Source organism: Cricetulus griseus, chromosome 7 (genome assembly GCF_003668045.3).
Source record: "Cricetulus griseus strain 17A/GY chromosome 7, alternate assembly CriGri-PICRH-1.0, whole genome shotgun sequence".
Classification (NCBI taxonomy): Eukaryota; Metazoa; Chordata; class Mammalia; order Rodentia; family Cricetidae; genus Cricetulus; species Cricetulus griseus.
Genome location: NC_048600.1, coordinates 93,557,116 through 93,584,046, shown reverse-complemented (window position 1 = coordinate 93,584,046; position 26,931 = coordinate 93,557,116). Strand labels below are relative to the sequence as shown.

Genomic DNA, 26,931 nt, shown 5'->3' with positions numbered 1-26,931 from the left:
CTGAGTTCAATCCCCAGAATCCTCATGTTAGGGAAGGAGACCTCAACACACTTGTCATGTCACACGTGCACCCATAGAAATGCATTTACACAGAGAATAAATAAGCCTCTGCCTCCAAGTGCTGGGATGAAAGGTGTGCACCACAATGCCTAGCTAAAATAAATCTTTAAGAAAAAGGTGGGGGGATATTCTAGAGAGGATGGCTCAGAGGAAAGAACACTTGTAGCAGAGGACCAGGGGTTCAGTCAGCAGCACTGTCCTGGTGGTTCCCAACCATCTCTAACTTTAGTTCCAGGGGATCCAACATCCTCTTCTAACCTCCACAGGCACCAAGCGTATACATGGTGCCTATACATGCATGCAAGCAGTCACACACATAAAAACAAATCTGAAATTTTCTTTAAAAACACAAGCAGGTTTATTGTTTAAGATGGACTTAACACACAAGGTTAATACCATGAACTTGATAGTTTCAAGTATTCACCCTGTTCTTAGGTTGTAAAGTCCTTACAACAGTCCTGTGGGTCATGCTGCATATGAGCAGCACATAGCCAGGCCTTCCGAAGCAAAGAGGGAGGCAGTTTTCTAACCAGGTCTCGACTGTGATTGCATCAGCCTCTTATAAATGTCAGCACTCAGAATAGTGCCAAGTTTAACTCTAATCCCAGCACTCAGGAGGCAGAGGCAGGTGAATCTGTGCAAATTCAAGGCCAGCCAGATCTACATAGGGAGTTTCAAGCCCACCAATGCTACATAGTATGACAGTCTCACGAGGAAAACAAAACAAAAACAAAAAGGAATATTAGAATATACAGAAAACTTAAATATCTGAAAAAAAAAACCAACTTTATTTTAGAGCAAAAAAGGAAATAACCAAGCACACATTTCCTAAAACTCAGAAGGTTCAACATTTCCCTTTAAAAAGCACATTTCAAAAATATAAATTTAATTTAAAAGTTAACTTTTACATAATTGTGGTACATATAATCTATGATCATGAAAATTCAAAACTTACCAGGGAAGGAATATTGAAATTGATTTCTTCAAAGCAGCCATCAAAGACTAAACTAAATGTGGGATCTATAGGAAAATGACATAATGTTTTTTAAAAAAATATGAGACCACCAAATAACTTTTCCCAGTTATAATTTTCCATGACAACACCTAGCATTTCATTGGTATTTAAAGGACAGGAGTTGTAGAGATGGTTCAGTGGCTATCGTGCATTCTGCTCTTGTAGAGGGCTGCAGTTTAGTTCCCAGAACCCATATCAGATAGCTCACAACTACCTGTAACTCCAGCTCCAGGAGATCTGATACTTCTGGTCTTCAGGGTCTGGGGACTAAACCCGGCTCCTCTGCAAGAGCTACAGGCCTCTTAACTGCTGAGCCAACTCTCTAGGTCCTTACATTTACAATTGTTAATAAGTATTTTAACTGTTCTCTTGGTAATTTGTTAATTTCTAACTATGACTAGTGTTCTAAGTATGTATGTATAGAGGGAAAGGCATATATACAGTGTGGCACTATTTGAAATGTTAAGCATCCATGAGGTGTTAGGGTGTATTAGTAACCCTCTCAGATGAAGAGAGACTACTACAGTTTCTCCTGAAGGAAATTTCTACTTTGATCTAAAGCAATTATGACCTTTTAATTAAATCATCACCTACCCTACAATTATTAAGATTTTCTTTTCTTTCTTTCTTTTTGTGTGTGTTTTGAGACAGGGTTTCTCAGTGTAGTCTTTTTTTTTTTTTAAATAATTTTTAACTTTATTTTGTGGATTGGTGTGAAGGTATCAGATTCCCCTGGAATTGGAGCTACAAACAGCTGTGAGCTGCCATGTGGGTGCTGGGAATTGAGCTCAGGACCTCTGGAAGAGCAGCCAGTGCTCTTAACAGCTTAGCCATCTCTCCAGCCCCTCTCAGTGTAGTCTTGATGTGATTGTTTTTGTTTGTTTTAAGAGAGAATTTGGCATGGGCTGGAGAAATGTCTCAGAGGTTAATAGCACTGGCTGCTATCCTAGAGGTCCTGAGTTCAATTCCCAGCAACCACATGGTGGCTCACAATCATCTGTAATGAGATCTGGGGCTCACAACTATCTATAATGAGATCTGGTGCCATCTTCTGGCGTGCAAGCATACAAGCAGATAAAATGCTGTATACATAATAAATAAATCTTAAAGAGAGAGAGAGAGAGAGAGAGAGAGAGAGAGAGAGAGAGAGAGAGAGAGGATTTGGCTATGTTGCTGGCCTGTAATTCATTACAGACATTAGGCTAGCCTCAAATTTGTGGGGATTCTCCTGCATGTGCCTCCTGAGTACTGGAATTACAGATTACACTATGTTTTGTTTTGAAAAGGAAAAAAAAAAAAGCTTTTTAAATTTATTTATGTGTTTGAGTGTTTTGCCTGCATGTATGTCTGTGTACCATGTGACTACCCGGTGCCTGGGGAGGTTAGACAAGGACATTAAATCACTGGAAACTTGAGTTACAGACAGTAGTATGCTGTCATATGGGTTCTGGGAACTGAACCCAGGTTCTCTGCAAGAACAATGAATGCTCTTAACCAGAGTCATCTTTCTGGTACCACCATTTGGTTTAAAATGTCATCTATTATTAGTGTTTTGTTTGTGGGTATGTACATATATAGGCATTCAGAAGCAATAGGTCAACCCTACGGAATTGATTCTCTCCCTATACCTTTACGTGGATTTCAGGCATCAAACTCAGATCAATAGACTTATCTGGAAAGCGCCCTGACTTGCTGAGCCATCTCTCCAGCTTATGCTGTGCTTTATTAAATTCACGTTTAAAGTTAGTAGCTCTCCCAAAATACTTCAACAAAAAATAAACTATACTGAAATTATTGTTACATACCACTTGTAGTAAGAACGACAGGTCGTTTAGTTGTTGCCATGAATGTTTTGACTGCATTCAAAAACCCAGCATCTTCATCAAAAATGACATCAACCTACAAACCATTCATTAGTATATTAATTTAGTGACAGTAACAATACACTTGTGTTCAGATCACCTAAAATTTATACAGTACACATACTATGTCAGAGTCAATGCCAATTAATTTTTGAAAAGTATGATTTGAGCCCACAATGAAAATTTTATTATTTGTTTTTCAAGACAGGGTTTTTTTGTGTAGTCCTGACTGTCCTGGATCTTACTCTGTAGATCAGGCTAGCCTCGAACTCAGAGATCTGCTTGTCTGCCTCCTAAGTGCTGGGATTAAAGGTGTGTACCTCCACTTCATGGTGAAAAGTTTATGTCTTATACCATAAAAGAACTTTTAAGATGTTAACAGTAAACATTAAAACTAAATAAAAGCCAGGAAGTGATGGTGCAGTTCTTTAATCCCAGCACTCAGGAAGCAGAGCCAGGCAGATCTCTGTGACTTTAAGGCTAGCCTACTCCTCAAAGCAAGTTCCAGGATAGCCAAGGCTATTACACAAAAACCCTGTCACCTTGACTCAAAAAATAAAATAAATGCAAAACAAACACTACCACCAACAAACACCAAGCAAACAAAAGAACTAAATAAAACACAATCACCAATAACTGGGTAGATAGGAGTTGCAATAACTTCTATAGTTGTTAATGATCAGTATAAATTATGTTAATCATATTAAAAGTATACTAGACAGGGTTGGAGAGATGGCTTAAGGGTTAAAAGCATTAAGTTGCTCTTTCTGAGGACCTAGGTTTGATTCCCTGCTCCCACATAGCAGTTCACAACCATCTGTAACTCCAGTTCCAAGGGATCCACCACCCTCCTCTGGCTTCCTAGAGTGATGTACACACATGGTATGCAGACATACAGGAAAGCATAACATCCACATACATAAAAGAAAATAATATAAAGAAAATTTTACAAAAAACACAAAAAATTACCATTCTTTAAAAAAAGAAATATTATTCTAAAGTTGGACTTAATTATTTTATAGTTCCTTGTAAGAAAACACATAGTAATCTTTTAAAATAAGTTTCCACTATGAACCTCACAATGCATGTGCTGTAAACCTACCTCTTCAAAGAGAATGAGAGATGTTGCATTCTTTCTATTGGATTCTTCAGCTCCAAATTCTTTAACATTTGAATTATTTGCATTTGTTGATTTAGTCTGAATAATTTGCCTTTGTTCCAAAGAAGAATTTTTGATTCCTGCATAAATACAATGTTAATATTTTAGGTAAAACTCACCCCCCCTTTTTTTTAAATTAATTTATTTACTATGTATACAGTGTTCTGCCTGCACACCAGAAGAGGACACCAGATCTCATTACAGATGGTTTTGAGCCACCATGTGGTTGCTGGGAATTGAACTCAGAACCTCTGGAAGAAAAGGCAGTGCTTTTAACCTCTGATCCATCTCTCCAGCCCCCCACCCCACCCCCGGCCCTTTTTTAAATTTTTTAGACAGGATTTCACTGTGTAGATCTGCTTCCAAAGTGCTGGAATTAAAGGTGTGCACCACCACATCTGGCAAAACTCCCTTTTATAAAACACTAGATATACCCACAAACTGAACTCCCACATCAAATCTTACTCACTAGTGATGCTTCTATATTTAGGATCATTAGCATCACTGAGGCTTAATAACTAGCAGAGGACCACATAAAATACAGTTTCAGGTTAATTTACTTTGTTAACTTAATGTTTACCTTTATTATTTCCCATAAGTGCTCCGACTTCTTCATTATTTTTGGATTTGGAGGATACTTTAAAGTAATTTGCCAAAGTTTTAGGGGGAAGCGCTCGCTTCTGCCCACTTCCTTTTGGTGATGATGGAGGAAGCTTTCTTGGAGATGTAACAACTTTCCCAGGGGAGTTTAACTTTTCTATGAAAAAAAAACTACATTTAAGAACATTCTAAAATTATACTGATGGCAAGATAAAGTTATCCACGGTGTAGTTCTACTCTTAGATGATAAAAAACAAAAGCAGACATTTTCTTTCATTCTTCTATGCAAAAACTCTGTTGTATGTATTCCAACAAAATGACAGGACAAAGCAACTAGTCAGAAATGATGATCTTTTCCCATCAGTTTTCTCTGACTGACCATTTGAAAAAGTCTTTCTATGGTACTCAGATAGGGCTTAAGCTTTTGAGCCTCTGTGGGGTATAGAGGAAGTCATGAGTGAGTGAGTCCTGAGTAAATGTGTATTGCTGACATGGGCATAGACATGTCAAGGACCCCAAAGCCTCAAACCCATGAGAAAATGGCACCTACTCTCCCAGGCTCAGAGTGATGGCAAAGCCGTCTCATCCATGTGTAGATGTTGATACCATGTGCAGAAAACATTTGTAATGGCCTCTCCCTCCCCATGTTTGCAGCATGAAGACTGTTCCTGCCTAGATGAGCTAAACCTGCCTCCTTGTTCAGCTTTATACCATAAACCTTGCCTTCTTGTTTATCTGTGTGTGATAACTTCATCTCCTTTAGCAGCTGTATACAATAACCCTGTCTCTGTTCAACTGTAAACATGCTGAGCTTCTGAGATGTTGGGATTTTTCCAAAGACCCCAGTCTGCCCAACCCCAGCTTTTCTGTGTCTGTGTTTTTAATTTGTGTCTTTATTCTATCACCACCCCTGGAGCCATGCTGAACACCTCAATCCTCTTTACCTCTGCCCTCTGAGTGCAGGGATTACAGATATGCACCATACACCTATAATAAATACATGATTTTGAAATAACATTCACAGTTCCTCCAGTTATTTTTGCTATAGCTGCTTGAAATTAGAAGATACTGGAGGAAAACTGGTAATGGCACACCCTGGGCTCTACAATACAGCAGTATTACAAGTAATGTGTATTTCCAAAAACATTCTGGAGATGGATACCAAGTCAAAGCATAAAGAGATGATCTCTACAGAAGCATGTTTTTTTTGTTTTTTGTTTTTTGTTTTTTTTCTGAGACAGGGTTTCTCTGTGTAGCTTTGCCTTGAACTCACAGAGATCCACCTGCCCCTGCCTCCCGAGTGCTGGGATTAAAGGCATGTGCCACTAACGCCCGGCTAAGAAGCATAAGATTTATTTTATTTTATTTTAGGTTTTTTAAGACAGGGCTTCTCTGTGTAACAGTCCTAGCTGTGCTGGGACTATCTCTATAGACCAGGCTGGCCTCAAACCCACAGATATCAGCCTGCTTCTGCCTCCCAAGTGCTGGGATTAAAGGCGTGAGCAACCAACACACGGCAGCATAAGTCCCCCCCACCCCCGGAACTTTCATTATTGTCTTAGTCTTTTTATTTTTATTTTTTTTAATAATTTAACTTTATTTTATGTGTATTGGTATGAAGGTGTCAGATCCCCTGAAACTGAAGTAACAGACAGTAGTGAGCTGCCATGTGGGTACTGGGAATTGAACCCGGGTCCTCTGAAAGAGCAACCAGTGCTCTTAACCACTGAGCCATCTCTCCAGCCCCTTTCTTAGTCTTTATATGTCTTAATTATACAGTATAGACATATCTTCCTCAGTTTTTAATACTATTTACAAAATTCCATAACTGAGCCCTGTTTCTTTTTGTTCCCTCTCTATCTATGGATCTTATCCTATCACTTGCATATCAGAGGTGTTTAGTAAACAGAATGAAAATTTTGAGTTTAAAAAAGTTATTAGCATTACATTTTTATTAAAAAAAAAAAAAAAGGACATTCTGGGGCTGAGAGAAGACTTAGCAGTTAAAAGCACTTGTTACTTTTCCAAAATACCTTGGTTCAATTCCCAGCACCTATATAATGGCTTACAACTATCTAGAACTCCGATTCCAAGGAATCCAATGCCTTCTTCTGGCCTCTGTGGGAACTAGACACATACATGGTATACAAACACACATGCAGGAAAAACACTCATATAAAATAAATAAATCTAAATAGGCCATCTTAATAACATAGGCAAGAGATGTAAAATCTTAGTTAAAATGTTTCTTTATATTGAATAAATAGTAGAAATAAAAGTTTCTTTTATTTTTCTGGTTTTGACATAGACAAAGGATTAAGAGTTTTGAAAATCACATACTACTGTTTTGTTTCTTTCCTTAAATAGGGCTTCATGTTATCCTGACTGACTCTGAACTGGAAATATAGTCAAAGATGACCTTGAGCTGCTGTGCTGGAATTAGAGGCATGTACCACCATGCTCAGTGCATTCTAGGCAAGCAACTACAAACCTGTCTGTCTCTTTTGAGTTGGGTTTTTTTTTTTTTTTTTTTGGTTTTGGTTTTGCTTTTAATTAATTGATTTTTATTTTATGAGCATTGTGGGGTTTTTTGTTTGTTTGTTTGTTTTGTTTGTTTTGGGTTTTTGAGACAGGGTTTCTCTGTATAGCTTTGGAGCCTATCCTGGCACTTGATCTGTAGATCAGGCTGGGCTCAAACTCACAGAGATTTGCTTTCCTCTGCCTTCCGAGTGCTGGGATTAAAGTCATGCACCAACACCCGGCCGAGCATTGTGTTTTGCCTTTATGTATGTCTATGTGTGGATGTTGACTCTACTGAAACTGCAACTAGAGACAGTTGTGAGCTATCATGGAGGTGCTGGGTATTGAACCCAGGTCCTCTGAACAGCATCTAGTACTCTTTTTTTAAATTTATTATTATTATTATTATTATTATTATTATTATTATTATTATTATTATTTAAGACAGGGTTTCTCTTTTAGCTTTGTAGACCAGGCCAGCACAAACTCACAGAAATCCACGTACCTCTGCCTCCCAAGTACTAGGATTAAAGGCATGTGCCATTACTGTCCAGCGCAGCTAGTACTCTTAATTGTTAAGCCATCTTTTCAATCCTGCTGCTTTGTTTTTAAGACACTTTCTCACTCTGCAACCAAGGGCAACTTTGAACTCATGGCAGTCCTCCATCTCAGCCTCCTATATACTTATATTTCAGGTGTGAGCTACCATACCTGGCATTATATGCTACTGTAATTTCAAGATACTCAAATGGAAATTAAAAAAATAATTTCCAAAATTTTTCCAATAGAAGAATCACCTCCAGCCAACGCTAAGTATAGGGCAACCTGGCACAGTAGAAAGCAAGGAGATACAGTGGTTCCTAAGGCCACATCAAAAGGACACAGAGCAACTGAAACAGTTACTTGCCAACCAAAGAAGGAATATAAACACCGGAAGAAAAAAAAAAATGTGACTCTGGTTCTAGGCAAGATAGGAGGATCTGAGACTGGATTTACTTCTTTATCTAAAACAATAACAACAAAAAAATAGACATACTAAAAAAAAAAATAGACATACTGCATGAAACATTTTTCAAATTTTTGGCTACCATAAAACAAAAGACAGTGATCCCTGAGGGACAAGATACAAAGAGCTAAACATGAAGGCTGCCCAGCTTACTGCTTTGTAAGAATTCTTAAGCCACAGTGGGAAAGAAAAACTCAGTACAAATTTTCCTAAGTCAAGGAGACTAGAGCAATGGATAAGGAAATATAGGCAGACAGAAATCATAGGAGAGAATACACCAATTGAGAAGCTATGTAGAGTGCTCTGAAATCTGCAGTCCTCCTTTGCCAAGTCTAAAATTAAGTACTCACAAAGGAAGGGCCATGGAAAACAAAAACTAAGACACCCAGAAATCAAGGAATGGGAATTCATCCTTTTCTTATTTGTTTTGTTTTGCTTTGTTTTAGAGATAAGGTCTCACTATCCAGTCCTGGATGACCTAGAAGTTAATATATAAACCAAGCTGGCCTCAAACTCATAGTGATCCACCTGCCTCCCAAATGTTGGGATTAAAAGCCTGTGCTACCATGCCTGGCTATATTCATTGTTTTCACTGGACAGATCAACAGACATCATCACTGATGAGAGACAAGCAAGGGCACTCAGAAGCAGTACCAAGCAGAGGAGGAGAATCAGCCCTAGGTCTAAATGCTGCTATGATCTTGCCTAGTACAACTTAACAAACCTGAAATGAACAAACTCAAAGGTCAAGGACAGTTACAGCAAACACAAATACTCAGCATCTAACAAGATAAACTGTACAAAGTCTGACAGGTAATTAAAAGTATAGGGCTTTCAGGCTGGAGAGTTGGCTCAGTGGTTAAGAGCACTTACTGCTTTTCTAGAGGACCCAGGTTCAGTTTCCAGCGTCCACAGCAGGCAGCTCAGAGCTGCCTGTAACTCTAAAATTCTAGGGATCAAATACTGTGTGGCTCTCTGCAGGTACTGTATGTACATGGTGCACATAAACACATGCAGACACACATACATAAACAAAAATGAAAATAAATCTAAAAAAAAAAGAGCACCAGGAATCAAAAGAAACGGAAGAATATAATCCATAAATAAGGCAGAAAAAGCTGAAAACTAACTTGGAAATTATACAGATGACTGAAATATGGGCAAGAACAATGAGCAGCTATAATTATATTCCACATGATCAAATATTTACAGGAAAGTAGGAATGACAACTGGAAACACAGAAGGATAAAAAAAAAAAGACCCACATGAAACTTCTGGAAATGAAAACTATGCTGGATGGCACTAAAAATATCTTAGATACTGCAGAACACATCCACAAACTTGAATGTGTAGCAATAACTGTTTAAATTGAAATGCAAAGAGGAAAGAACTGAGAAACAGATGAATTGTCAGTAAGCAGTGAGACATCATATATTAGAAGATGGTTAATGGCTACACAGTTTTAACATTAAAGATGACAGAGAGTTTATCATGAGTGAGTCAGAATGAAAATACTTGAACTCATTCATCAATCACTAGACATGGGACAGGTCTTCTTTCATGATGTCATAGGGAGAATAAGCCTACCGATTCCTGTATTTCAGTCATACCATAGAAAATAATCTAACCAGCAGCTTATAAGAAATGTGGGAAGTGGAATATGGTGACTGATACCAGGAGAATACATCCAGAAGCCAAATCCATAGTGTGACAAGGACTCAGTTCTTCAACACATAAATGACAGGGATAGAAAAAGTAGGGGTTACGCCAGGCATTATTGGCAAATGCCTTTAATCCCAGCACTCAGGAGGCAGAGGCAGGCAGATCTCTGTGAGTTCGAGGCCAGCCTGGTCTCCAGAACGAGTTCCAGGATAGGCTCCAAAGCTACACAGAGAAACCCTGTCTCAAAAAACCAAAAACAAAAAACAAAAAAAAAATTACTGTAGTCCAAGGGAATAAGTTACTTACTTGGTGACTTGCCAATGCTGTAGTTATTAAAGAAGCAGGGTTTTTGGGAGTTTACACCTTGTTTATCTACTTGATGGGACTGGGTAGCTTCCTTCAGCTGAGACAGGATTTGTCTACCACTTCTCTGGGAAGAGGCATTCACTTCAAATATCTAAAAGAAGAAAATATATTTTTAAAAAGGCAAATAGATTTTATATTTTCTTTCCTTTTTTTGGGGGGGTGTCTTACACTTGCAGCCTAGGTTGGGCTCAAATGCAAAGCAATTCTGCTTCAGCTCTCAGCTTCCTGAGTGCTAGGATTACAAATGTAAACCATTACACCTGCTTCTTTCTCTGCAAAGGTGCAAGTGGGAGTGTGTGCATGTGGAGACCAGAGTATGATCTTGGGTGTCCTCCTCACTTTCACCCCACCTTGTTTTTAAGAAAGGGCCATTGGATTCCTGAGTGGTAGAGCACACTTGTAATCCTAGCACTCAGAAGGCAGAGGCATTCGAATCTCTGGTCTACATAGAGACCCTTTCTCAAACAAAACAACAACAACAAAAAAAAAAAAAAAAAAAAAAAGCAAGAGATGGAGAGAGGGAGCGAGGCAGGGAAGGAGGATAGGAGGGAGAAAAGGAGGAAGGGAGAGAGAGAGACAGAGAGAGAGAGAGAAAGGAAGAACAAGAAAGAAAGGAAGTAAGGAAGGGAAAGAGAGAAAGGGAAAGAGAGAGAGGATCTTTTGGTGAACCTGGTATTTGTGACTGGTGTGTCCAGTTGGTATGCTCCAGAAATCTGCCTGACTTTACCTCTCCAGCCCTGGGACAACATATATGCACTGCTTAGCAGCTTTCTCACAGGTGCTTGAACTCAGTCGTCAAGTATTTTTCCAACAGAATCATCTCTCCATTACCTTTTCCTCCTTTTGGTATTTTTTGTTTGGTTGGTTTGGTTTGGTTTTTGTTTTTCCGAGACAGGGTTTCTCTGTGGCTTTGGAGCCTATCCTGGCAGTCGCTCTGGAGACCAGGCTGGCCTCGAACTCACAGAGATCTGCCTGCCTCTGCCTCTGCCTCCTGGGTGCTGGGATTAAAGGCGTGTACCAGCAATACCTGGCCCTTTTCCTCCTTTTTGAAACAGGGCTTAACCAACACAGGCTGGCCTTGGATTTCTGATCCTCCGATTCAATGCTAAGACTACAAGAAAACTGGTGAGTTTATTCTTCTATTCTTACATTAACATTCATTGTCGCTAACTACTAACCTTAAATCCAAGCTCCTGGGCACAAGCATACACAGCAGCAGTTTTTCCCACTCCCGTTGGTCCTGTTATAAGAACAGTGTTGCAAAGATGACACTCTTCATCATCTGAACTGCCTTTAAAGTCCATGCTATCTGACAAATCTGAAAAATTATTCAAATACAAATAAAATGATTAATTGCTTAGTAGCTCTTTTACCTCATGAAACACAGCAATTAAACCCCATGGATTTCTTGCCAATAAATAGTATAAAGTGAATTCTCAAAGAGTAAAAAAATCAAATATGAAATATACTAATCCCTAAATTTATATAAATTTTAGCTATAAAATTTAACTCTAAAAATGCTCAATGAAATAAGAAAACTATAACTCAAAATACCTTCCTGTTTTTCATCTCTTTTTCCCTTCAAATTCTGTCTTTCTTCCAGTTCAGCTCTTCTTTTCCAGTCCTTCAACCAACTGACATAAAAGAAATGTGTTAATACAAATAATCTAAACTGCTAGGTGGTGGTGGTGGGTGGTGCACCCCTTTAATCCCAGCACTTAGGAGGCAGAGGCAGGTGGGTCTCTGTGAGTTCAAGGCCAACCTACTCTACAAAGAAAGTAACGGGTCAGCTGGAGTTGACACACAAAACTCTGTCTTGAAAAACAAACAAACAAACAAACAAACAAACAAACAACTCAGGCTGTCAGGCATCTTTATCCAGTGAGCCCTCATGATGATCCCTACTGGTTTATCTTTTTAAGACAGGGTCTGGCTGTGTTACCCAGACTGACCGTGAATTCACAATAATTCTCTTTCCCTAGCTTCCCATGTACTAGGATTACAGGAGTACATCATGAAGCCTGGCTCTAGAAAGGCAATTTTTGTTTTTTGTTTTGTTTTAGAGACATTATATAGCTCTGGCTGTCGTGGAACTCACTATGTAGACCAGGCTATCCTTGAACTTAGAGGAGATTCACCTGCCTCTGCCTTCCAATTGCTGAGATTAAAGGTGTATACACTATGCCCAGCTTTAGGAAAGGTAATTTGAATTTCTAAGAATGACCAATAAAGACGCATTATAATGAACTTTACAAAGCCAGTAAATTTTAGCTTTGGAATATGGACCTGAAATTAATAGTAATACAATCCTACTGGTTAGAAAGCAAGAACTGCTGGATAGTAGTGGCGCACGCCTTTATCCCCAGAACTAGGGAGGCAGAGGCAGGAGGCCAGCCTTTCCTAGAGAGCTAGTTCTAGGGCAGTCAAGGCTACACAGAGCAACCATGTTTCAAAAAACAAATAAAAAAGGTCTAATATGTGCATATCACTTTGTTTTTTGAGATAAGAATACCATGTAGCCCAGCCTAGCCTAAACTTCGCTATGTAGTCCAAACTGCCATTTACTATTCTTCTTACATCCATTTCTAGACTATTGGGATTACGTGATCAGTGCATTTAATTTTATCTGAAAGTTTGATGAGATGGTTTCAATAATGGTAACCTCTGGTGAAGAGAAATAAAAAGAAACTCCCCCTCCCATCGGGTTTCTCAAAACAGACTTAGCTGTCCTAGAACTCACTCAGTAGACCAGGCTGGCCTCGAACTCACAGAGATCCACCTATCTCTGTCTCCCAAGCGCTGGGTCAAAGGCCTACAACAGCAAGCCCAAAGAGAAACTTTTTACTTGTAATTATTTTCAAAAAAGCCTTTTTTTTCCAAGACAGGGTTTCTGTGTATAGCTTTGGAGCCTGTCCTGGAACTTGCTCCATAGACCAGGATGGCCTAGAACTCACAAATATCCACCTGACTCTCCCTCCTGAGTGCTGGGATTAAAGGCATGCACCATCACCACCTGGTGCCATTTCTAAATTTTAGTCTAAATAGCAAAACCAGATCCATAAAGCATTTCTTAATTCCTTTATAAATTTTACCTACCTGTGTAACTTTTTGATAGCTAATTCATTGCCTATAAGTTCATTTGAATTTTGAGGCTGGTACTTTTCTGTCCAAAGCATGTCTTGAGTTCCAGAATCTAAAGCAAAAGTAAATATACATTAAATTATTATTTTTTCTTTGGCAAAAATAAACATCCTTAGATATTTAACTTCTTATAAATGTAATAAAAGACATCTATAGAAATAATTTTATTTGTAAAATGCAAAAATCTATTTTTAAAACTTTACATTTAAAATTTTCATACCAAACTCAAATCACCTTAAAAAACAAAAACAAACAAACAAACAAAAAACAACCAGCCTGGTCTACAGAGTGAGTTCCAAGACAGCCAGGGCTGCTGTTACAAAGAGAAACCTTGTCTCGAAAAACAAAGTATGGAGTAATGTATGTGCATTACAACTTCTAACAACTACATTTTAAATTACCATGTTACATAATATAAATATAAACCATTAAGAATAGTGTGTAGCACAGAAACCAGTAAGCTAGCTAAAGAACAAAAGCAGCCTCTGATCTAAGAAGCCAATCTGAATAAAGAGACAAAGACACACCTCTAACAGAGTAGATTGCCAAGATGGCAATCCTCGACAAACTAATATGCCAACCAACGAAAACTCAAAATCTCAATGGGATTTATACAGGTGATGAAGCTGATAGTATACTTAAGGAAGTCGGTTGATAAAAATATCCATTGTAGTAGTAGGTGAGGGAGCTGGAGAGATGGTTCTCTGGAAGTTAAGAGCACTGGCTGCTCTTCCAGAGGACCTGAGTTTATTCTCGCACCCTCACCACCCTCTGTAACTCCAGTTCCAAGAGCTCCAATGCCCTCCCAGGTGCTTTGCCAGCACCGTCCTACATGTGGTGCAGATATACATGCAGGAGAAACACCCATGCACATAAAGTAAAACTTTGGTAGGTGACATGCCATATCAAATATTAAAACATTCCATAAACTTTATAAAAAAAAATAGATGATTCAAATTAACTCAATAGAGTCTGGTGTGGTGGTTTACATCTTAAATCCCAGCACTCAGAAGGCAAGAGGACCTCTGGGTTTGAGGCCAGCCTTGCCTTAAGAGTGAGTTCCAGGACAGCCAGTATAAACAGAGAGAAACCCTGTCTCAAGAAACAAAAGACAACAACAAAATCAACTCAATAAAATACTTTGCCCAAGATGTGCGTGTATACATATATGCTGAATAGGAATGCATAGAAAGGCAAAAATAATACTGAAAAACAACATAAACAGTATGATTACAGGTTTATCTCTCCCTCTCTCCCTCTCTTCTTCCTTCTCATAGGACTGGGGATTGAGCTGCCACTGCACTATATCCCCAGAAACAGGTCTCACTAAGTTTCTCAGGCTGGCCTTGAATTCAATTCTATACCACAATAGACTTTAAACTTGTGATCCTCCTGACTTGGCTTCCTGAATAACTTGGATTACAGGCCTGTACAACCAGGTCTGGCTAATCTCTGGCTTAAAAAAATCAAAACCTAAGTTAAAGGAAAGTGTGGTGGAGGCCAACAATTCAAATAGTCATGAGTTCAAGCCCAGCCAGGGATACACAGCAGGATATTGTGTCTACAAACAAAACAGCATGTGTATTTATAGTGGAACAATACAACCATAAATTAAACACCAACATGTTAACACGCTTTTGTGTAAGCCAACACAGCTATTTGGGAGGCTGAGACAAAAGAACAAGTTCAAGACCAACAGAAGACTGTTTTTTTAAAAATGGGGAGAGTGGTAAAGGAGTGTGACAGGTTAGGAATTCACAATATGGCTTAGTAGGTAGAATATTTGCCTAGCAGGGGCAAAGGCCTGGGTTCAGTCCCCAGCAATATACATAAATATGGCATGCTCACAATCCTGGTGCTTGGGAGGTTGAGGCAGGAAGCTCAAGGTCAGATGAGATTGTTTGAGGTTAGCCTGGGCTCCATAAGACTATCTCAAAATGAAGTAGGGATTGAGAGGTTAAAAATCATATGTTCAGGCTGGAGAGATGGCTCAGTGGTTAAAAGCACTGTTTACTCTTTCAAAGGACCTGGGTTCAATTCTCAGCACCAACATGGCAGCTCACACCTGTCTGTATCTCCAGTTCCAGGGGACCTGACACCATGGCAAAACATCAACACACATAAAATAAAAAATTTAAAAAAAAATCATGTGTTCTAGGATGAAAGGGAAAAATATCCAATTTGCCAGGAAAGGACAGTATTTCTGCTACTGACTCTGCCTTCATCTATTATCAGAATACCATCATCTACTGCTTCTGTCTTGACTTCACATGTACTTAACAGCAGTTTGCTTCTTCCCTGAGATATTAAGAAATATACCTTTGGAAGACTGTAGATTTATCCCAGAAGAGCTGACTCTTTTGTCAAGATCTTCTGACTTCTCCTTTATCTTTTCTGGGCTCACTGAATATTCATTTGGTTTCTTTCTTTTTGACTTCTGATTTCCTGTTTCTACACGTTTCCTTTTGGTTTCCTTTTGATTGACATGAGGCTGTAGTTGTGGACTTGCTATTTTGGGAATTGAGAGAGATGTATGTGCTTACTAATCAATAAAACAATCTTTAACACCCAATGATCTTCCTATCACTTTCAAATATCCTATAGTCTTACAACATTAAGATGAAAACTTAAGAATCAAATATTATGTAATTAGAGTAAGTCGAACCTTAATATTTAGATTGTACAAGATGCAATTGTATTTAGATTGTACATAAGATGCAATGACTTCATTTAAGGCTTTACTAATGAATGATTAGCATTTTAACATAGCTAGATCTGCCTGGGTTGGGATCTCTAGAAGTTAGCAGGACCAAACACTACACTGCACTCCTAAACAATCTCCCTCGCCAGCTGGCAGCAAAATTCTGTCTGTAATAACCACTCTAAGAGTAAAAAATGGGTCTTCATCTTTCAGAACTCAAATGAAAGCTGGGTGATAGTGGTACACTCCTTTAATCCCAGGACTCAGGAGGCAAGCAGGCAGATCTTTTTAAGTTCAAGACCAGCCTAGACCACAAAGTGAGTTCTAGAACAGCCACAGCTACATGGAAAAACCCTGTCTTGAAAAACAAAACAAAACCAAACCAAAAAAAAAAAAAAAAAAAAAAAAAAAAAAAAAAAAAAAAGGACACAAAACTCAAATGTAGACATAAATGACAATGATTATCACTAACCTTGTTTACCATGACCCTCAGAAAGTACCTGGTGCTCAATTTGCTTTTTTAGAAGCAAGGGAAAATATTTTCCTAAAGAAAACTCAGGATTTGACCACTTTATTTCCTCCAGCAAAAGATTTCTTACTTCTTTCGTAAACTCCTTCCTTGTCCTCATCAACTGCAATGAAGAACAAGATGTACAATAACAAGCCCATATCATCTACTGCCTGAGTCACAACACTACCTACCAAATGCTTCCTAACCAGAAAGTCACTATCAACGCAATATTAGCGTCAGTCACTGGACACAAAAGCTTAGCTTTGGAAGGACCTATTTCATATATTTATTGTCTACTTTCAACTAATAATACTTTACACAGTTCCAGCTTACAAAATATTTAAATGTGATGTATAATCTAATATTCTGTTAAAATTGCTTTTTTATTCTTTTTTATTTTATTTTAATGGTAGGGTCTTGCCAGGTGGTGTATACCTTTAATCCCAGAGGCAGGTGGATCTCTGTGAGTCCAAGGCCAGCTTGGACTACATAATGAGCTACACGACAGCCAATGCAACATAGTGAATTTGAAAACCTTTCTCAAAATAAAATAAAGATTTCAAATATATAGCTCAGGCTGACCTTAAATTCATCAACTTCATGCCTTAACCCTCCAAGTGCTTGGTTTATACACATGTATCCACATGCCTGGCTCTACCATTAATTATTCTGATGTTTTGTGGGGTTTTTTTGAAGATTTTTTTTATTTATTGTGTATAGTATTCTGTCTGCACTATGATTGCAGGTCAGAAGAGGGCGCCAGATCTCATTACAGATGGTTGTGAGCCACCATGTGGTTGCTGGGAATTGAACTCAGGACCTCTGGAAGAGCAACCAGTGCCGTTAACCACTGAGCCATCTCTACAGCCCTATTCTGATAGGTTTTTTTAATTGTTGTTGTTTTTGTTTTTTGGGTTTTTCCAGATAGTTTTCTCTGTGGCTTTGGAGGCTATCCTGGAACTAGCTTTTGTAGACCAGGCTGGTCTCGAACTCAGAGAGATCTGCCTGCCTCTGGCTCCTGAGTGCTGGGATTAAAGGCGTTCGCCACCACCGCCCAGCCTATTCTGATGTTTTAATGGAGCTAGAGAAATGGCTCAGTGGTTAGGAACACTCTGTTGTTCAGTTCCCAGAACCAACATTAAACGACTGACAACTGCCTGTTAACTTCAGTTCTAGGGGTCATGTCCTCTTCTGGTCTCTGTGAGCAACTGTACATACATGGTACACATATACTGAGGAACACATACATGTCTTTAAAGCTCTATGACTATTTAAAGAGAATATGTATTTTCCTTTTTCCTTTTATTTATTTTTCTTTCTTTCTTTTTCTTTTTTTTTCTTTTTTCTTTCTTTCTTTCTTTATTTTTTTTTTTTTTTTTTTTGAGACAAGGTTCTGTATAGCATTGGCTGTCCTGGAACTAGCTCTGTAGATGAGGATGGCCTTGAACTCAGAAATCCTCCCACCTTTGCCTTGAGTACTGAGACTAAAGGCATGTGCCACCACTGCCTGGCTGAGAATGTGTATTTCAATTAGAATTGTTTTTAAAACTAGAGCCTAGGAAAAGAAGAACCCCCTAGCCTAAACAGTTGATAGCCAGTGATTTCTTCCGAAAGCTGGGAAACAATAACCCGTGGATCATGGATAGTTTCTCTGAACTTACCACAATAGCAGAATTACTTCTTGGATTTGAATTTAATGTTGAAAATTCACCAAGAGCAAGAACACATTTTGAGACATCTGTTACGTTAGTACTCAATTCTTTAAATTCAGTTAACAGAGGACAAGAAGGTGGCTTCAAATGCCATAACCAATACTCTAAAGAAAAACAGAGAACTATCCTAAGTTACCACTATTTATGGAATATCAAACATGCAAACACAAAAAGGTCTGATAAATCTTATATATGAGACTCTGAGTTCAATGTCCAGCAATACCAAACAAAAACAAAAGCAAAAACCCCAGCAAAGAAACAAACCAAAGCAGCTATATAGTTCAAACAAAAATATCAAACACCCAAGTGAATACATAGTCAACAATGCACAGCTTAGCCATGCCATGGTACACTTCTATAATCCCAGCACTTGAGAGGTTGACAGGACTGAGCACAAGGCTCACCTAGGCATCAAAGCAAGGCCCCCACCAAAAAACAACTGATTAAAATTACCTCATTTTCTCTTTAATTGTAAAAAATGAGCAAATACCAGAAAGCTCATTTCTTTGTAAATCAACTTTGATAATATAGGTTAAAAAACCAAGGTACTGTTTAGCATTCTGAGTTAGAGTTTGTCTAAGGTTTTGACTTTTTGTTGTTGTCCTGTTTGTTTTTAGACAGAGCCTCACTATGGAGCCCAGGCTAGTACTAACCTGATATATATTCAACAGGCCATGACCTACAGATCCTCAGACCTAGTCTCACAACAAGTCCAAGTTTAAACATTAAAACAGTACTCATCCACAGTCCCTTACAGCAGGGATGCAAGGATGACACAAGGGACAGGATAAGGATCCCTCTGCCTTCTTTGCCCTGTATGAGAGCATCTTCAGTAAAAGGGTCCAGGGATTAGAAAAAAAAAAGGATAAAATATACTTGTAATCACTAAAATCACCATCACAATGCTATAAAACCAGAACACCTACCCCATTTTCTTCTTTTTAAAAATTTTATTTATTGCTGGAAGGTGGTGGCACATGCCTTTAATTATCCCAGAACTCAGGAGACAGAGGCAGGCAGATCTCTGTGAGTTCAAGGCCAGCCTAGTCTATAGCTTATGTTCCAGGCCAGTCAAGGCTACATAGAAAAACCCTGTCTCAAGAAATAAAAAACAGCTAGGTGTTGGTTGCAAATGCTTTTAATCCCAGCAATTGGGAGGCAGAGGTAGGTGGATCTCTGTGAATTCAAGGCCAGCCTGGTCTACAGAGAGAGTTCCAGGACAGCTTCCAAAGCTACAGAGAAACCCCTCGAAAAACAAAACAAACAAACAAAAAATTTATTAATTTTTGAAAGCATTTCTTTCATTTTTTTAAAGACAGGGTCTCACTATGTAGCTCTAGCTGGTCTGGAACACACTATGTAGACCAGGCTAGCCTTGAACTCAAAGAGTTTCACCTATTTCTACCTCCTAAATGCTAGGATTATTTTATTTTTGTGCGTGTGCCTCCATTTATGAATGTGTAGCACACGTGGACAGGAGTTTTTCCTTCCTGAACGCAATAAACCCTGATCTCCTGGAGCTGGAATTACAGGTGATTATGAACCTCCATGTGGGTGCTGGAACTCAAACACAGGTACTCTGAAAGAGCAGTAAGTGTTCCTAACCACTGAGCCATTTCTCCAACTCTTTTTCTTTAAAAAAAAAAAAACCAAAAACCCCAGCGTCTCACTATAGCTCATAATGGCCTCAAACAATTGATGTTCCTGCTGCCATGCTCCAGTATTAGGATAACAGCTGTGTGCCACTGTCCTTAAAGCTTAGCCTCACTTTTACCTTTTGTTGTGCTGAGGATCAAACCCCTGGCTTCATATGCAGGCAGATATTCTACCAACCAGGGACATCCCCAAGTCCCTTTTCTTTTCTTTCTTTCTTTTTTGTGGGGGAGGGGAAGGGGTTTGAGACAGTGTTTCTCTGAGTAACCCTGGCAGTCCTAGAACTCACTTTGTAGCCCAGGCTGGCCTGGAACTCACAGAGATCTGCCTGCCATAGCCTTCCAAGTGCTAGGACTAAAGGCGTTCGCCGCCCACCCAACAGTTCCTATTTTTTTTCTAACATCACTTTACAGATTATCAGATTACTTCTAATATAGTAAGAATAAATACTTAAGTGGGGCAGTGGTGGTGGATCTCTGTGAGTTCAAGGCCAGCCTGGTATACAAAGCAAGTTTCAGGACAGCCAAGACTGTCACACAGAGAAAACTTGACTTGAAAAATATCAAAGAAATAAATACTTAGCCAGGTACTGGCCCATGTCTCTTATCCCAACATTTGGGAAGCTAAAGCAGTAGTACCACTAATTTTAAGGGTACATAATTTCAAGGCCAGACTGGGCTATAGAATAAAACCTTGGCTCAAAAATAAATACATTCCAGGCCAGCCTGGTCTTCATAGTAAGTTCCAAGACAGCCAAGCTACACGAAAACGCTCTCTAAATAAATAAATTAACAAAAATATACATACACACATAAACACAAAATGAACTTACCATCATCCTTCTGCTGTACATGAACAACCCTCTGGAAACTGGTACTCACTGCATTGTATACATCTAGTGCAGCAGCCTTCTTTGCAATCTGTCGTTTCAGCAAATCTGGCAAACCACTCATTAGAAAATCACGCTTTGCTTTAAACTGTACATCACAATCCTGAGTTTGTTCTGATGAATCTTGACTTTGAAGAAAATTATTTGAAAAAATATAAGCAAAAGTTATAGCACTGAAAGTAATAAATTGACAACCTGAGTTCAATTTCCTAGTAACCACAACATAGAGGAGAGAATCAACACCAACAAATTGTTTTCTGATCTTCACAAGCATGGCACATGTTTATACACATGTAAGTAAATAAATGCAATAAAAATAATTTTAAAGACTAGCCAGGTGTAGTGGTGCATGCCTTTAATCTCAGCATTCAGGAGGCCAAGGCAGGTAACCAAGTCTACATAGTAAGTTCCAAGACAAACTAGAACCTATCTCAAAATAAATAAATAACATAAAATAAAATGAAGAATAAGCTATTTAGGGCCAGTGTGAGGCTCAGCAGGTAAAGGTACTTGCTACCAATCTGATAACCTGAATTCAATCTCTAGGATCAACAAGGTAGTAAGAAAAAAAAAATCTCTGCCCACCCCCACACAAGTAAATAAATGAATGCAAAACTTTTAAAGAGGGTCTGGATCGATCGCTCAGTGGTTAAGAACAGGAGCTGCTCTTCCAGAGGTCCTGAGTTCAATTCCCAGCAACCATCTGTAATGAGATCTGATGCCCTCTTCTGGGGAGCAGGCACAAATACAGACAGAACCCTGTATACATAATAAATAAATCTTTAAAAAATAAATATTAAGCCAGGCCTTGGTTCATGCCTTTAATCCCAGCACTCGGGAGGCAGAGGCAGGCGGATCTCTGTGAGTTTGAGGCCAGCCTGGTCTCCAGAGCGAGTGCCAGGATAGGCTCCAAAGCTACACAGAGAAACCCTGTCTCGAAAAACCAAAATAATAATAATAATAATAAAATAAAAACTTTTAAAGAATAAATTATCTAGAAAATAAACATTTTAAAATGTTATCTTCAACCTAATGAGATGGCTCACTTGTAAAGCACTTGCCACACACCAGCCTGACAACTTGAGTTCCATCCCTGGAACCTACAGAGGAAAGAACCAACTCACAATTTCCTCTGACCTTCACACCCATGCCAACATATGCATGCATCTGCACAAACAGATAGGCAGGCATGAGCGGGCGCACACATACAAACACACACACACAATGAAATCTAAAAAACTTTTCCAAATTTAGCACATTGAATAAATTAGCTGGTAAAATTGCTAATAAATAAATTACTAATTAAATAAGACAAATATGTATACATTTAAAAAAAAAGTTGTCTTAAAAGGCACCTACCAGGCCAGGCATTGGTTGTGCACGCCTTTAATCCCAGCACTCAGGAGGCAGAGGCAGGTAGATCTCTGTGAGTTGGAGGCCAGCCTGGTCTCCAGAGCGAGTGCCAGGATAGGCTCCAAAGCTACACAGAGAAACCCTGTCTCGAGAAACAAAAACAAAACAAAAAAAACAAAAACAAAAAAAAGGCACCTACCAAATGCTAACTGGGACTCTTTTCAGACGGGAGTTTTCTTCCTTGTGCCTGCTGTTTGGTTTGGGGCTAGAAAGCAAACTCAGGGTCATACTATGATGCAGGAACTCTACGCATGAACTACATTCTCAGCACAACGGTTGTTGTTGTTGTTATTAAATAAGCATTTATATTATAATCAGAAAAACAAAGTCAGTGTCACATTCAGAACTTAATACAATAGCTCAATGTGTTAGCGAACCCTTCCCTAGTATATGCAGGAGCCTGTGTTCAATCTCCAGCACCACCAAAGAAACAAAGAAGCTGGATGTAGTGGTACACCCCTGTAATCCCAGCATTCAGGAGGCTGAGGCAGAACTGCTGTAAGTTCCAGATCAGACAGGCCACATAGAGACCTTGAATAATAACAACACAACAGTACTGTTTCCAGTACAGTAACAGGGAAATTAGGATCTTCATCATTAAGATTTACTTTAGTTGGCTTATTGTGAGAGTATGAATCACAGTAAACTTAAACACAGCTGAAATGGAGAGAAGTGTGTGGGTAAGGGGCAACTGGAAAATTGGAGCGGTGGAGGGTAGAAAGAGTGTGGTGGTGTGTCACAGCTTGCATTTCCTTTCTAGCCTGATATATATACAAGTACTGAAAATTTCTATACAAATTTGAGTTGGTAAGTTTTACGAAGTTGCAAAAATAATTCTCCATCTGTTCTCCTCTCCTTTGAGTAAAAACTAAGGGGCAGATGAGTCTTAAAGCCAGATAAGAACTGACTCGGACTGGAGAGACAGCTCAGCAGTTAAGAGCACTTGTTGCTCTTTCCAGAGGACCTGAGTTTGGTTCCCAGTACCCAATACAGGAAGCTCACAACTGCTTCTAACTCAAGCTCCAAGGGCTATGACCATCTCTTCTAGCCTCTGAGGGCACCCAAACCCATAAAGTATATAATCACACAGACACATATGCATAAATAAACATAATAATATATATATATAACTATTTTTTATTTTTTTTAAGACTCAACCTCAGAACTGGTTTCTCTGTAGCCCTGTCTATCCTGGACCTTGCTCTGTAGACCAGGCTGGCCTTGAACACAGAGATCTGATTGCCTCTGCCTCTAGAGTGCTGGGATTAAAAGCATGAGCCACCACCACGTGGTGAAACTAGGTAATTTTTTTTTTTTTTTTTGGTTTTTCGAGACAGGGTTTCTCTGTGGCTTTGGAGGCTGTCCTGGAACTAGCTCTTGTAGACCAGGCTGGTCTCGAACTCACAGAGATCCGCCTGCCTCTGCCTCCCGAGTGCTGGGATAAAGGCGTGCGCCACTGACGCCCAGCCTAAACTAGGTAATTTTATAAAGAAAGCTTTATTATAACTGTGTGTGGTGATACATATCCATTTTTCTTGTTGTTGTTGTTTGGTTTTTGGTTGGGAGGATGGGGTTTGAGACAGGGTTTCTCTGGGTAGCCCTGGTTGTCCTGGAACTCTCTCTCCGTAGACCAGGCTGGCCTTGAATTTACAGAGATCTATCTGCCTCTGCCTCCCGAGTGCTGGCATTAAAGGCATTAACAACTACCGCATGGCTGGCAGTACATATCTGTAACTACAGCACTAAGGAGAAAGCAGGAGAATCAGGAGATCAAGATCATCTTTGTTCAAGGACAAACCAGCACTACATGAAAATTTTGTTTTATATATTTCTATAAAACAAAACAAAACAAAACAAAAAATCATAGCTAGTAATATGGCTCAAGCAAAGTGCTTGCCATGAAAGCCTGGTGACCTGAAGTGAATCCCTGGAACCAACATAAAGATAGAAGGATAGGACCAACTTCACAAAGCTGTACTATGACTTTTACAAGTGTGACCACCACAATGATAATTTTTTAAAGTACACTCACACACGAATATACACATACAGAAAAAACAAAACCTAAAACAACACGGAAAGACTTCTCATGTTGACTCACAGCTGAAATTCCAACAAATTTGGAAATAGAGGTGGAAGGACTGTCAGGCCTACATAGCCTGGACTATGTATCAACCTCAAGGGCAGGGTTAGCTGCAAAGAGGCAAGGAAACTTTTTTGAGAAGCATGAGAATGTTCACTGTCTTTATTGCAGTTGTGATAACAAATACGCACATTTTGTAAAACTTAAACTGTTTATTTACCCTGGGTACGTATATCTAAATGAAGAATAGCCAATTGTAGTTACATGCCCCTACTGCAGTCCCAACTACTCAGAAAGCTGAGGATGATTTACTTGAACCCAGAAATTTGAAGCCTGATGGAGCAATATGGAGAAATAGGAAGGTAGGCAGAGAGTCTATACTCGTATTAATACAGAAATGTACATTACCTTTAAAGTACTTTCAGAACAAGGAGACCACACAACAATGAAAACAGATGGCCCAGATGATCCAGCATTTCAAAATGCCTCTGCTAGTCTCAGAATTCTGCATCTAAAACAGCTTCAAGGCTGAGATGGTCCAGCCTCACAAACTACTCCAGCTAAGACCTAACAATATCCTAATTTTCTCAAGGTTCCCCCACAGACAACAGGAAGTAGTTTAGAGAATGATGCCCACAGTCCCAAAAGGTGGAGTGTGGGTAGGTTTTGGTTGTTCAACAGATTATAAATATTTGTCATTGTTTACGGTGATTGGTTACAAGTTGTTATTGGTCATAGTCAGAAAAAAAGTTAAACAAAGGAGTTAAATTCAAAGATGTCTTTCTAAAGGGAACAAAGGGATGATATAGGAATGATCGGAAAAAAAGAGTAGATTAATGAATCTACTTAAATCCAAAAAACAACCATTAATCTCAAAATATTTTATATTGGTATAGATTTTTGTTTATTGGTAATAAAGTGAAAGTTAATTTTGTTATGCTGTATGTATGCTTCCACTCTTGTTTGGGGCATTGTGTCTGTGCAGCTCATTTTAAAATGTAACGCATAGTGAAGAAACACAGACTAATAGTCATCTATAATAGTCAAACAGTCATATTATGGATGTTTTCAAGGTCATACACAGATATACTTAGATAGATAGATGGTCTTCAAATATTTCAAAGACCTACAGACTATAGCATTTAATATGTTTAATAACCTAAGGCTTTTCATGACAGTGAGACATGGCTGTTCCTGACAGCACCAATTTATTTCAAAAGAAGATGATGGACGGGCTATGGTGGCATATGCCTTTAATCCCAGTACTCAAGAGGCCCAGGCAGGCAGATCTCTCTGAGTTTCAGGCCAGCCTGGTACACAGAGGGAGTTCCAGGATAGACTCCAAAGCTACACAAAGAAACCCTGTCTCAAAACAAAAACAAAGAAGATGATGGGCATCAAAGAACCTCCATATGGAGTTTTGCTTTCTTTATGGCAAAAGCTAACCATCTTGGCAGAGAAACTGCCCTTGCCTCAACTGCTGACAGCACACTGTCTAGAAGGATGCAAAAGAAAGCGACTGCCAAACAGTAGGACAGTCCTTCAAAAATTCCCTGCTTCTCAGAACTGTCTCTCAGATATACTAGACTTGTAGGCCAAAGTTGGCTTCACCGATGTTACAGAAAAACTTTAGGTGACTGTCCAGGCAGCCAGATATCCCTATCATTAGGAAACATTACATGTTTCTGGGGTCTTTGAGGGAGTTAAAGACTAAATAACTACATTTATAGTTTCTTAGTTATGATAAAAAGTAAATTAGGGCCGGGCAGCAGTGTCACACACCTTTAATCCCAGCACTCAGGAGGCAGAGGCAGGCGGATCTCTGTGAGTTCCAGACCAGCCTGGTCTACAAGAGTTAGTTCCAGGACAGCCAGGGCTAGACAAAGAAATCCTGTCTTGAAAAACAAAAACAGCAACAACAAAAAGAAGTCTCTCTGTCATGATTTGGGAGCTAGTTGGTGGCCCCAAAAGAAAAAGGCTGGTATACCCTCTAAATCTATAAGTAAGCTCCCAACTAACCACCTTGCTTCATAAGAGCTGCCTTGATCATGGTCTTTTTACAACATTGGAATAGTGACTAAGAAGTAAGAATAGGTAATTTAAATAATAATCTCTTGTCATGAAGGTGGTGGTGTTAATAAAAGAAAGATATATGTATATATTTTCTAGAGTAAAAGATAAGACCAGGCCTAACCTAAAACCCAGTCATAATGAAAAAATTTTACCAGCTATGGTGGCACACACCTATATTCAGGAGACTGAGGATAGAGGGCCTGCCTGGGTAACTTAGCAAGACCCTGTCTCAAACAAACAACATAGGGCTGGAATGTGGTTCAGTGACAGACTGCTTGACTAGTACAAGGTCCTTGTTTAATTTCAGTACTGAAGAAACACATAAATACACACACACATACAATCCCACAAAAATTTAATTTATGTCCTAAAATTTAATCATATATCACATCCAACACTCTAGCTTCCATTCCCAACTCCTCAAATCTATACTCCTACATCTTCTTTAACTTATTTTTCATTCTACCCTTTAAAACAAATAAACAAACAAAAAATATAGTCTTAG

The 26,931-nt window shown here is 39.0% G+C and overlaps 1 protein-coding gene across 1 annotated transcript in view; it reads right to left on the bottom strand.

The window, feature by feature from the left end:
- The window catches only part of Atad5 (ATPase family AAA domain containing 5), a 56,028-nt gene that overhangs the window by 10,003 nt on the left and 19,094 nt on the right, over positions 1-26,931 (bottom strand). The window contains exons 7-18 of the mRNA XM_027426526.2: positions 20,801-20,985; positions 18,265-18,419; positions 16,565-16,724; positions 15,711-15,899; positions 13,347-13,443; positions 11,805-11,884; positions 11,429-11,568; positions 10,191-10,341; positions 4,677-4,853; positions 4,040-4,176; positions 2,881-2,974; positions 1,016-1,080 (exon numbers count right to left, since the gene is read on the bottom strand). Of these exons, the coding sequence (XP_027282327.1) occupies positions 1,016-1,080; positions 2,881-2,974; positions 4,040-4,176; positions 4,677-4,853; positions 10,191-10,341; positions 11,429-11,568; positions 11,805-11,884; positions 13,347-13,443; positions 15,711-15,899; positions 16,565-16,724; positions 18,265-18,419; positions 20,801-20,985 (1,630 nt within the window). The remainder of the gene's footprint in view (positions 1-1,015; positions 1,081-2,880; positions 2,975-4,039; positions 4,177-4,676; positions 4,854-10,190; positions 10,342-11,428; positions 11,569-11,804; positions 11,885-13,346; positions 13,444-15,710; positions 15,900-16,564; positions 16,725-18,264; positions 18,420-20,800; positions 20,986-26,931) is intronic.